Source organism: Sprattus sprattus (genome assembly GCF_963457725.1).
Source record: "Sprattus sprattus genome assembly, chromosome: 4".
Taxonomy (NCBI): Eukaryota; Metazoa; Chordata; class Actinopteri; order Clupeiformes; family Clupeidae; genus Sprattus; species Sprattus sprattus.
In genome coordinates this window covers 29,115,770-29,127,633 of record NC_137923.1, presented here as the reverse complement: position 1 = coordinate 29,127,633, position 11,864 = coordinate 29,115,770, and the positions used below count along the sequence as shown (strand labels likewise).

General features: G+C 46.6%; 1 protein-coding gene across 2 annotated transcripts in view; it reads left to right on the top strand.

Annotated features, from left to right (window-relative positions):
* agap3 (ArfGAP with GTPase domain, ankyrin repeat and PH domain 3) overlaps positions 1-11,864 on the top strand; it is a 138,707-nt gene that overhangs the window by 120,686 nt on the left and 6,157 nt on the right. For both annotated transcript variants that reach the window (XM_080836964.1, XM_080836963.1), the window contains 3 exons: positions 1,262-1,416; positions 2,144-2,234; positions 2,409-2,631. In XM_080836964.1, coding sequence (XP_080693090.1) covers positions 1,262-1,416; positions 2,144-2,234; positions 2,409-2,631 — 469 coding nt within the window. The remainder of the gene's footprint in view (positions 1-1,261; positions 1,417-2,143; positions 2,235-2,408; positions 2,632-11,864) is intronic.

The window sequence follows — 11,864 nt, the reverse complement described above, 5'->3', positions numbered from 1 at the left end:
GAGCTAATTGGATTATTGCTTTCTGCCTGAAGGGGTGTCTCTCCACTAGGGCCCCTGTGATTGCACACGACTGCCACCCATCAGCTCGTCCCTCAGCTGTCCAGACCCGTACCACAATCACAGTGAAACTAGTGGGGCCACAGGTTTTTCTTTGACATTGGTTTCAAAGCATTTGTTTTTATTTCTGTTTGCACTTGGCTGTCAAAGAAAAAGGTCCTTATTAAAAAACTATTCCTGACAATTCAGGATGAGCACTTTTTTTTCCAGGTTTTGCCACGAGGAAGCAAATACATACAGTCTGAAGGAAAGTAAGCAGCGGCAGCTGTAGACATGGTAGTAGCCTACAACGCAACATTGTGCTGACATTTGTGCCAACGTCTGTCAGTACCTCATGTTTGGACTCATCCACTGTTCACAGATCAGACAGATCATGTCCTACCATGCCTTAGTATGCTGATTTGAACATAATTTGTAATGGCACTGACAGTATCTATGACGGTTTAGTGATTCAGCGCCCTGACAGCGTGTAGCACGCGCGCATAAAGGAAATGGTTCAGTTCACATTAGTGGCACTCAGATGCTAATCTAATCTTCAGTGAATTCCTCCGTGTGCCATTTCGAATCACAAACACTAAATACCCCCCTTTGCATATATTCTGTGGACGTGGGGTTGCTGGTGACGACTGTGACCTGAATGATTAACCTGCATTATCTCCTGGTCAGACTGCATACCTTAATGAGTATAGCTAAGCGCTAATGGAATGAGCTTTTGTAATGGCGGTATTTACATGCCGAACGACTCTGATGGTGCAGAGGGGTGATTACACTCGGATTACACCCTGGGAGTTTGGGCTCATCATCTTGTTTTTTTTTTTTTTCTTAAAAGAGTCCAGCATTTCTGCTCTGAGCGAGAAGGGAGCTTGGAGCTTGAGAGTGACTGATAGCACACAGCATAATTTAGATCTACACTAGAGCTTGAACCGCCAACTCAAGTTTACCTTCACACAACACACTAAACCACCACAATGCATCAGAGGATAGAGAATGTGTGGTGATAATGAGACTGCTCTTTGCTAAAGCCTAATTGGAAAATTACAAATGAGTGAAATTGAGCTATCATTTGCAGTTGTGAGAAGCTCCTTAATGATTCGCTGTTGGAGTTCATGTAGGAAATTCCATGCAAATATTGTGCATTATCTACATCCACCGTCCATTGCTGTTTCCTACTTAAAGTTTGTGTTTCTCTATTGGTGTGTTTCAGAGCAAGAGGAGTCCTTTGAGTTTGTCATTGTGTCACTTACTGGACAAATGTGGCACTTTGAGGCATCCACTTTCGAGGAGAGGGAATTATGGGTAACGGCCGTCGAGAGCCAGATATTTGCCAGCCTGCAGTCCTGCGAGAGCAGCAAAAACAAGGTGGGTAGCACACCAAATGCTGTAGCCCACCTACCACACTGTTGTTCTCCAATTATGTTTAGGAAATGCAACATAAAATGTTTAAGTGCGTGTCTCACCACAGGATAGTTACATTTTCCTCAATAATCTATTACATATTCAATTATGAACTGTAAAAAAGTGAGAAAGCAATTGAGAATCATCCAAGCTGTATGCTGTTTAATGGCTAATATTTAATGACATTGCTGCTGTTATAATTATTATTGTGGCTGTTAAATATACGATAGCTTTGCGATTACATTTTCTGAAGTGTGCATCCATAGACCTGGGGAGATACTGCCCTCTCTCTTTCTCCCTTTCCCCCACTTTCTTACTCTTTCTCTCTTTCTCCCTTTCCCACCCCTCCACTCTTTCCCACTCCCCCACTCTTTCCCTCTTCCACTTTCCCGCCAACTGCATGACGGAGGCTGATGGAAGCAGTGCAGCGTGGTGCATCTCTTATTAGAACAGACAAGCAACGGAGTTACCGTGGAAACATGCGCCGTCTTGGGTCTTCATATTCCTGTCTTCTTTCGACCCTCTGAGCTCAGTTGCTGTGTTCATCCGTTCAACCCCCTTTCTAGATCTCTCTCTCTCTCTCTCTCTCTCTCTCTCTCTCTCTCTCTCTCTCTCTGTTCTCTCTCTCTCCTCTCTCTCTAAGTCTCTATTCCCCCTCTCATACACCATGACCCTCTCTGTCTGTTTGCAGTCCCGGTTAGGCAGCCAGAGTGATGCGGTGGCCATCCAGTCCATCAGGAACGTGAGGGGAAACAGCTTCTGTGTGGACTGTGACGCCCCCAGTAAGTCTGGCTGGATTTCTACCCTTGTGTTCTCACATGTGCTCAGCCTGGGTTGAGTCATGGCCGCCCCCTTGTTTGTTGTTGTTTTTAGGCTTTTGTTTATGTAAACACTGAACAGGTTGTTGGTTGAATGTTTTGGTTTGAGGGTTCTTACGGTGCGTTTGACACTCACAGACCCAGACTGGGCAAGCCTGAACCTGGGCGCTCTGATCTGCATCGAGTGCTCGGGGATCCACCGTAACCTTGGCACACACCTGTCGCGCGTGCGCTCCCTGGACCTGGACGACTGGCCCGTGGAGCTCAGCATGGTCATGGCGGCCATCGGCAACGCCATGGCCAACAGTGTGTGGGAGGGAGCCCTGGAGGACTACACCAAACCAGGCTCAGACACCACAAGGTGTGTGTGTGTGTGTGTGTGTGTGTCTGTCTGTGTGTCTGTGTGTCTGTGTGTCTGTGTGTCTGTGTGTCTGTGTGTCTGTGTGTCTGTCTCTGTCTGTCTGTGTCTGTGTTTGTTTGTTTTCAAAGAAGTCAATGGTCACCTATTGCATACATGCCAGGCTGGACAAACTCTTCACTAGGTGTATATTTCTATGGATGTGTGCATGTGCTAGAGCATTTGTACATCACACAGTGTACATCACACAGTGGGCATCACACAGTGGGCATCACACAGTGGGCATCACACAGTGGGCATCACACAGTGTACATAGGCTGGTATTCTACTACAGCCAAGCACTTCCCCAAGGATACTTAGTGGGCTTTTACAGTGGGGTTTTGTGTGAGGGGTTGGAACAGGGTGTGCCATCTAGATGAAGAGGCATGCTTGAGGATTCCTCACCGCGGTGCCAGTCACAAGGAAAACTCTGACTGAGCATCACATCTCAGCTGTGTGACGAGTTCAGATGGTGCTGGACACATAGAGTCCACATGGAGTTGAGTGTGGAGTTGAACGTGATGGACAATTTGATGAGGCGCTATTGGTTGTCAGGAGGGTATTGCCCCCCTGTCCCCCAACGTCACGCCTCGTACCTGCGATTTTCACAATTACACCAGACACACCAGTTTTACTGCACTCCCAGTTGACTCTGTCCAGAACCCTGTCGGTATCCAGGTCTTGTTTTCTGTCTAAACACCTACCCGAAGCACCCCCCAGATTCACTGCCACACTTAAAACGGCATAAAGGCTTCCACGACGCCGTGAGGGATTGGCCTCCTCCTGAAACCAGCGCCTGGCAGTGATGACAGTGATGGGGCTATCCTCCGAGCAGGGAGTGGGGGGTGGGGGAGGAGGCGGGGGGGGGAGATGGATGGCCTCTCCCCGCCTGATGGATATGTGACGGGGGCCATCGAGGCCCCTGTGGCTGGGCCCCTCCAGGGGCTCGCTTTAACACAGTAATGGTGTCGTTAATTACGAGCAGCCCCAGAACACATCCAGCCCACCAGTCAAAAGCTCTCCAGAAATCCCATCACGGAGCGAGAGGGAAAAGGAGGAAAAAGGTAGCGAGAGCGTGAGGGGTGACCAAGACCGCGTAGTGGACAGACACTGTGGACAGAGACTGGGAGAGTGTCTGCAGCAGAGGATGGGGATGAAGCATGCAGCGTATGGCACAGGATCAGCACCAGCGGTTTCCATGTGAACAGAACCGATAGTGGATTTGAGAGATGGATTCTGATTGGCCTGTAAGTGCTTGTGCACTGAGGAGACAATTCTGCCCTTGTGATGCATCTTCTTTTTGAATTGGTGTCATCTCTCCTCCACTCTCCCTCTCTGTTCCACCCTTCCCCCCCTCCCATCTCTCTCTCTCTCTTTCACTCTCGTTCTCTGGAGTGAAGGCTCCCAGTTATCTATTGAATGGTTCCTGGGCTGGTGTGGAAGGCTTTTGACTTGATGAAAGATTATTGATGCTGATATACCCCCCACCTAAACCCCCACCCACCCTCATACCCCCACCTCACACTTGACTTGTCAGCTCCACCGCAGCGCCTGAGGAGGGAATGTTTTTCATTGTCAGGAAAATCTGATCTCTCGCCACATCCACACCTCCACCCCCTCCCACCTCACCACCCTTTGTGCTGCATCCCATGGACACAACAGCGAAAGAAAGTCATTAACGTCTGACTGATTTTATGTATCTAACCAGACTGGAAAGAGTGTGGGCTGAAGAAACTCCAATGGACTCTTTAGCCTGAATCTAGTTTGGACAGTAGGCTGGACATCGAGAGACGGTTTTTTATTACTCTCATTGCCATCCATTCTTTCGCACGATCGTGACATCCACTGCAATAAAAGTCTTCTGCTTAAACAGAGGACTTCACATGAAACTGCATACTCCATTGTCATCCCTTGCATGTTCAATCCACTGCTGAGAAATCATACGAATGTGTCAAAATAAATCCTTCCCAGGTGCCCCGCTAATTTTTATTAAAAATGTACGCCATCCATCCACTCAAACCGCGGCTGCCTTGAAGACAAATAAATCAAAACAAGGCTGTACTCAGAACTCTCGCTGGACTGCTCCAGTTTGCCGTTATAAATGAAATCTTACCGTCTCATCGGCTATGCATAGATGCTTGGTTTTAATTTTGTCACCGTGGTGACATGCAGAGGCTTCGGGATGCTGAGGGCTTCGCATTCAAATGCATCCTTTAATAAACACCACTGACACCTCATTTCAACGATTCAGTAACTGCCTGGACGTGTCCCCCAATTCTGATTGAATGTCTCCTGCTAGAATAGTTTTCCTCTTATTCTCTTAAATTGAGTTGAAGTCATCCATCCACTAGATTGGTTTAGTGCTTTTCAATTCTTAGCCCCAGTGATAATGCACACAGATTTGAAAAACAAGAGTTATTTACAAGTGTTAAATTAAACACGCAACGTAGATGTGGTGTGTTGGGAATTGCGGATTTAGAATTGAAAGGAATTTCCACAATTTAGCACCTGCCTTTTAAGGCCGTTTTTAGAGTTAATCTGCAGTTCTATAGAGGACATAGAGGAAAGATAAAAAGATCATATTGCTGTCCTGCAGTCAAAGAAAAGCCCTATGTAAAAACAGATAAACCTTCACGATTGGATCAACGCCAACAAAATATCCATCAGTGACCCTACATAATGATCTAAATATCTGATCTGATGTTGGAACACCGTCGCCTTTCCTTTCTCCCTTCCAGGTCTTGCTATCGAACCTTTTTTATATCGCTACATATATAAACATCACTTATGATTTTACAATTGATTGTTGCGTCATCAATCCAGAGTAATTTGTAATTGGGGTTATTGAAGGGTGGATTCTGACTGATTTTAAGAAGTGTGCGATCTGTGTGTTAGAGACTAATGTGCTGCCGCATTAATCGAACAGACCCCCTCTAAGGCCATTCATCAGGCGGACACATTTACACTCGGAGTGTCATAAACCCTTTGAAAGCCATAAATCTTTATGGGAAGGTTTCAAAAATTAACTGAAGTTATGCTTTCTGTGGACGGCAGTTGTTGGTGGCAATGGGTAAGGTGGTGCGGGGTGTGGGGTGGGGGGATGGAGACTAGGCGTTGGGGGTCTAAACCAAGATGCAGCTTTGTGAGTCTTTGCCGTCAGCATACTGAAGGGGAGCTGTTTTAATTAGCGCTTTGCAGTTGTCATGTTTGCACTCCTCCTCTAATTGCCTGGCATGCTGACGAGAAGGGGAAATAAGGGGGGGGGGGGGGGGGTTCAACTAGCAGAGTGGAAGGCGATGCTTGGTGTGTACTCCCTGCTTGGTGTGTACTCACTGCTTGGTGTGTACTCCCTGCTTGGTGTGTACTCACTGCTTGGTGTGTACTCTGTCCCTGCTTCCCTCTCTCTCTCTCTCTCTCTCTCTCTCTCTCTCTCTCTCTCTCTCACACACTCACTCACACTCACTCACACTCACACTCACACTCACACACTCACACACACACAAACAAATATATAGCTAGACACACAACTTCCACACAAACATAATCAGACATACATACACACCCACCCACACACATGAATATAGAAAGAGCGCGAGAGAGAGATACATAAAAACTGGTCTCATAACAAACTCGTAAACACCCGTTCTCGATATAACATATCCAAAGCATATAGATATAATCAAAACCTGAGTCCGATTTGATTTCATATTTATATAAACGATTAAGCCACAAAGCTAGAAAGGTGGCCTGGCCTAAAGCGTGCTGGAGAGAAGTGAACTAAAGCGTGCGGGAGAGAAGTGAACTAAAGCGTGCGGGAGAGAAGTGAACTAAAGCGTGCGGGAGAGAAGTGAAATGCCTGCTTTATAGAAATGATTCTCTACTGCTGTCACCTTCTGCAGAGGTACTACAGGAAAGCTTAGAGCACAATGTGGGTCCTCCCAATTAACATGGAAAAATAAATACAATAATAAACTTAAACAATATATACAAATATACATTTGGGTGGAAACACTCTTGAACAAGTGCAAAAACATATTATATCAGAAGAATATCAATATGTCAATTTCATCCCTCAATAAAGCTAATTAATAAAACCTATATTGCTATACGGAGGTAACATTTGGAGAATTTCTGAATCCTGGGATGGAAGTCAAACTAAAATCCTACATTTGGAGGCAGAGCTTGAGAGATACCCTCTGAAATACAAAAAAGAGCAGCTCTTCCTGCCTCCCGAACAGTACCAGCACACTGCTGTGCAGTTCCTCTCCCCTCCAGAACAGTACCAGCACACTGCAGAGCAGCACAGAGGTGGTCACCTAGAGAGTAGGTCACCCACTCCCTAGATTATTTAGGACAAAAACATCAATTAAATACAAACAAACTATTAAGTCAATTAGAGAAAATGTCTAGAGGAGAATACATTAACAATTAGACAAATTCAAACATACTACATATAAATTAAAAAATGATTACAAATTGGCACCATATATGTTAGAAATTAGTAATCGCTAATTAAGAGAGTTGTTGACAAGGTACAGACTCAGTGAACAAAGCCCTGCCATGTGTCAGACATGAAATGTCTCCCGCCATTCCACCCCTTCTCTCTCCCCCTCTCTCCATCCTTCTCTTGTTCTCTCTCTCCCTCTGTCCCTCTGACTCCCCCCCCCTCTTTATCTCTCTATCTCCCTCTCTCTCTCCCTGCCTCATCTCGCTCTCTCCCTTTATCTATCTCTCACTCTCTCTGCCTCCCTCCATCCCTCTGTCTTGTTCTCCCTCTCCCTCCATCTGTCTCTCTTTTACGTTCTCTCCCTCCTCTCTCTCCCTCATTCTCTCTATCTATCTTTCTCCCCTCCCTCCATCCCTATCTCTTGTTCTCTCTCTCCCTCCACCCCTCTGTCTCTACCTCCCTCCCTCTCTCTCTCTCTACCGCTCTCCCTCTATCTCCCTACCTCCCTCTGTCTATCTCTCTACCTCCTTCCCTCTCTCTCCTTGCCTCCCCTCTCTCTCCCTCATTTGGGGTGGGATGTCCCGGAGCGTAGGGGAGATGTGGACGGCTATCCCTCATGTGGCCTCTCCTCTCCTCACCTGTCAGCCCTCTCTGGCGCTGGCTGCCTGGCGCTCACTCGCTGCCTGCCCCTTGGCCAGTGCAGGTAATAGCTCTGATGAGGACCTCCTATCCTCCACTTTGTTTCAGAAATAATTTGCCACTGCGTCGCCCCCCCGCAGGGCCTCGGCAGCTAATAAAAATGAATCACACCACTAACCTCCTCCTCCTCCTCCTCCTCCTCCTCCTCCCATACCCCACCCTTGCCTGAGCCTTGCCCTTGTCCTAAGCTTGCTGCCATCTTTTACTCTTTGTGCTGCCCACCAACATCTCTGATTGCTGTGGATGAATATACTCTCACACACGCATGCACACATACACACACACACACACACACACACACACACACACACACACACACACACACACACACACACACACACACACACTCTCGTATGTGCTGACTGACGGACGTGCATTTAACCATTGTACCTCAGGAATGCTTTGAGAAAATGTGATATCCAAAGGCAATGAAATAGAGCTGTCTGCTGTCTTAGCAGTACCCTTCATAGTGAGCTGAATACACCACAGCATAACATGCAGTTTAATAACCATTCAGTGGGATGGTTATCATTACCGACCCGTGATTAGGCCATTTTGCCCCTTCCACATTTCTGACGTAATGGCAGTCTGGGCTTACAACATGAATGAGTCTAATTTAGGGTCTTGCTGTCAGATGTTGAGATCATAGACTGGGGATGATTTCCACATGAATAGCATGCTGATATGAAGTAGTCCCTTGCTAATAGTCCAGCTCAGTCATGCCAGTGGGATTCGGGAACAACGTAGTTACAGAAAAGGAAATCAGGGTTAAATCCAATGACCTGGTCTTTCAATTACAGATGTAAAAAAATGTTTAAAAAAAAAAACATTATACCCCCAGTGTCAATTTGATTGGATGCTACTGATTGTTGTGGCGTTTTTATGTATAAAGAGGCGCTTGGGGTTTGGAGAATCTTCTAAATTCCCTTAATTTCCCCACAGCCAGTTATTTGTGATCAGCTCTAGAGACCCACAATGGCTGCACAAACAAGCCAATGGGCCTCTGCTCTGTTCTGTTACTGGATGTAAGTGTTGCTGATATTGCTGCTAAAAAACAGCCAGGGATTAGGCTCTGGGCAGCACAGTGGTGAAACAGGCCACTTGATTCAGGCCTGTGTGCTGTGCTGTGCTAATGGGGCCAGTGCAGTTTGTGTTGAACACACACCCACACCTACCCCAGCCCCCAACATACACACACACACACACACACACACACACACACTCCAGGTGAGGGTGCTGCTCTGCTCTTAGAGGACCCCCAGCAGAGGCTGGTAATTCATTGGCAGACAGCTTTTCACAACAGCCGCCACGGTTCTGTCACCCGTGCAAGCCAGAACTCTCATGCCCCTTTTCCAGCAACAGGGAACAGGTTCTGTTCTGGTTCCGTTGTAGTTCGCGCACCCAGTTTTGAACTATTGAGAGCATTTTGTGCAAAAAATAAAACCTACCTGAGATGTTGGTTCCCAGTTGGAACTAAAAGATTATTTCCTCTGCGATCCAAGACTGCATTAGGGGGCATGTCATTCTACAGTTGAGCTTGCAGGTACTCAATGCGATCTGCCCTCCGTTGAGGACGCATCCTTGATAAGAGTGGTTCCGCTTATACTGGTTGAAACCCAGGGTTGCTTTGCTTCACGGCACCAAGGTTCAGATTCAGAGATTCAGATTCAGATTCAGATCAGAATTATTTTATTGGCATAGTATGTTTTCACATACAGGAAATTGACTTGATTAAACACATCACACAAGGTTTATATAGAAAGAAGTGGCTGTTCTCTCACGCCAAAAAACACTTTGTCAGCAGGGATAACCACATGGTGGGTCTCTGAAGGTCATCTTACTATGCTGTTTGCAATGAAATGCATCAGCAAAGCAGAAAAGTAGGACTACTAGTTCTTCTTATCAGCACACACACACACACACACACACAGAAGATACACTTTTAAGCACATACACAGAGACAGAAACGTCATGTTTTAGCTCACAAAGGCATATGATTAACACTCATACATACTTGATTTTAAGTCAGAGTTTCAATTATCAATATAATTTCTTTTACAAAAACATGCATGGCAAACTACACACTTAAGTGCTATATTACTCTATAGCATGCATAAACCAATTAGCAGTTTGTGCTCTGTATGTAGTTAGAGTTTTCAGTGCGTTAATTGGCATACAGTGATACATTTGTCTGGATTGTGTTATGAATGAATAGTTAATGATGAAGCTAAAGACTTGAAAACATCTACTGTGATTTTCATGAATTCCAATTCACCAGTGTATTCTCAGTGGACAAAGAGAAATTATGTAACAGACGAGTCTTCCTTTCTGTCACTGGCTGGAGCTCAGGCCAGCCCAGTGCAAAGATAGTTCATGGAAGGAACTTTAAAAGACACCCTGTTGACTGTGCCGAGCTTTAAATTGAATTTTTACTGTCGTCAGCTCATCACTTTAATTTCTTAGCAACCTTTGAAGCAGTGTGATTTGCCTGTGCCCTCTCTCTCTCTCTCTCTCTCTCTCTCTCTCTCTCTCTCCCTCCCTCTCTCCCTCGCTCTCTCTTTCTCTTTCTCTCTGTCTCTCTGTCTCTCAGGGTGGACTGTATTGCTGGCTGCATGGGAATCGGCTTTCTTATACAAACCCCTTGCTGGGAGGGTTAGTTTGAGTCCTCCCCACTCCTCCTCCTCCTCCTCCTTCTCCTCCCTCCCTGTCTCAGGCTTCTGTTTGATGTCTTCGTTGGGAGGTTGAAGTCAGAGAGGGTTTTGTGTGTGTGTGTGTGTGTGTGTGTGTGTGTGTGTGTGTGGGACTGTGTGTTTGTTGGTGAGAAAGAAAAGGTGTCCTCCTCCCCTGCCCTCTTCTCTCTCTTTCTCGGGGGGCAGAGGTTTGATTGGTTGCCCAGCGTCAGCTGATTGCCCTCAACTCCTCCCACCTAGTCCAGTCTGCACTTTGGACCATAAATCCCTGTTTGCCTGTGTCCTTCAGGCCTGACTAATTATCTCTTGTTTGTTCCTCTTTATTGGGATGCAGTCATGTGTTCCTGACTCCGTGGGCTGGCCTCGGAGAATCATTCTGCCATTTGCCACTTAATTAGGTTGAGGTCACTACGCCACTTCTGTAGAATGGGGAGGGAGCGGCTTACAAAGGGCTTCACAAAAGAAGTGACTAAAAACTGAAAATGACCCCTTCGATGCTTTGTGGAGGTGAATGGACAGAGTTTAATTGTGCCTCTTCTGCTCCACTGAGTGCCTTAAATTGTTTCACTGTGATGATAGAATGACGTCCACTACTGTCGGTTTTGGGACAGTTTTGGGATAGAAAATGTCTTTCACGCCAGTGTTTTAGTTGTGTTCACTTAGAGACTTACAAACGGCCCAGAGAGATGCGGTGCAATAGTTAAATGTGAGTTCAGTTTTCAGAGAAAGGGATGTGTAAATATCAAGCGAAAGGCAGAGGAAAATGCAGGCGCTGGTTGACATCAAGCGCATTGAGTTGCTTATGTTGGCCAAAAAAGCTCAAGTGTCCCTTTGAAACATCCCCCCTCTAAAGTCCTCCACTGTCCTCCAAGCAACCCCCGTGCTCAGGACAAGTATGTTCAATAGTGTGTGTGTCTGTGTGTGTATTTGTGTGTACACACACATGCCTGCATGTGTTTGCCAGTGTGGCTGACTCTGTCTGTGTGTGTGTGTGTGTGTGTGTGTGTGTGTGTGTGTGTGTGTGTGTGTGTGTGTGTGTGTGTGTGTGTGTGTGTGTGTGTGTGTGTGTGTGGAGGGATGCCATCAGCCCGGGCGTCCTGAATACGGTCCCCCGTGGAGAAAGTCCTCTCTCTATCTCATTCGTCTTTCCACCCCCTCTCCCCCTCCCTTTCTCGCTCTCTTCCAGCTTTTGACATGCTAAATCCTCCTGATTTTATTTTTCTTCTTCCTGTCGAGAGGAAGTGTCTTTTCAAGCCTCTCGGTTTTCGCTCCCCGCCACTGCCCCCACCGACCCCCCACCCCACCACCCCCCCCAGCCCTGTGTCGGCCCTGTGTTTGGATTGGGTCTCCATTTCAAACAA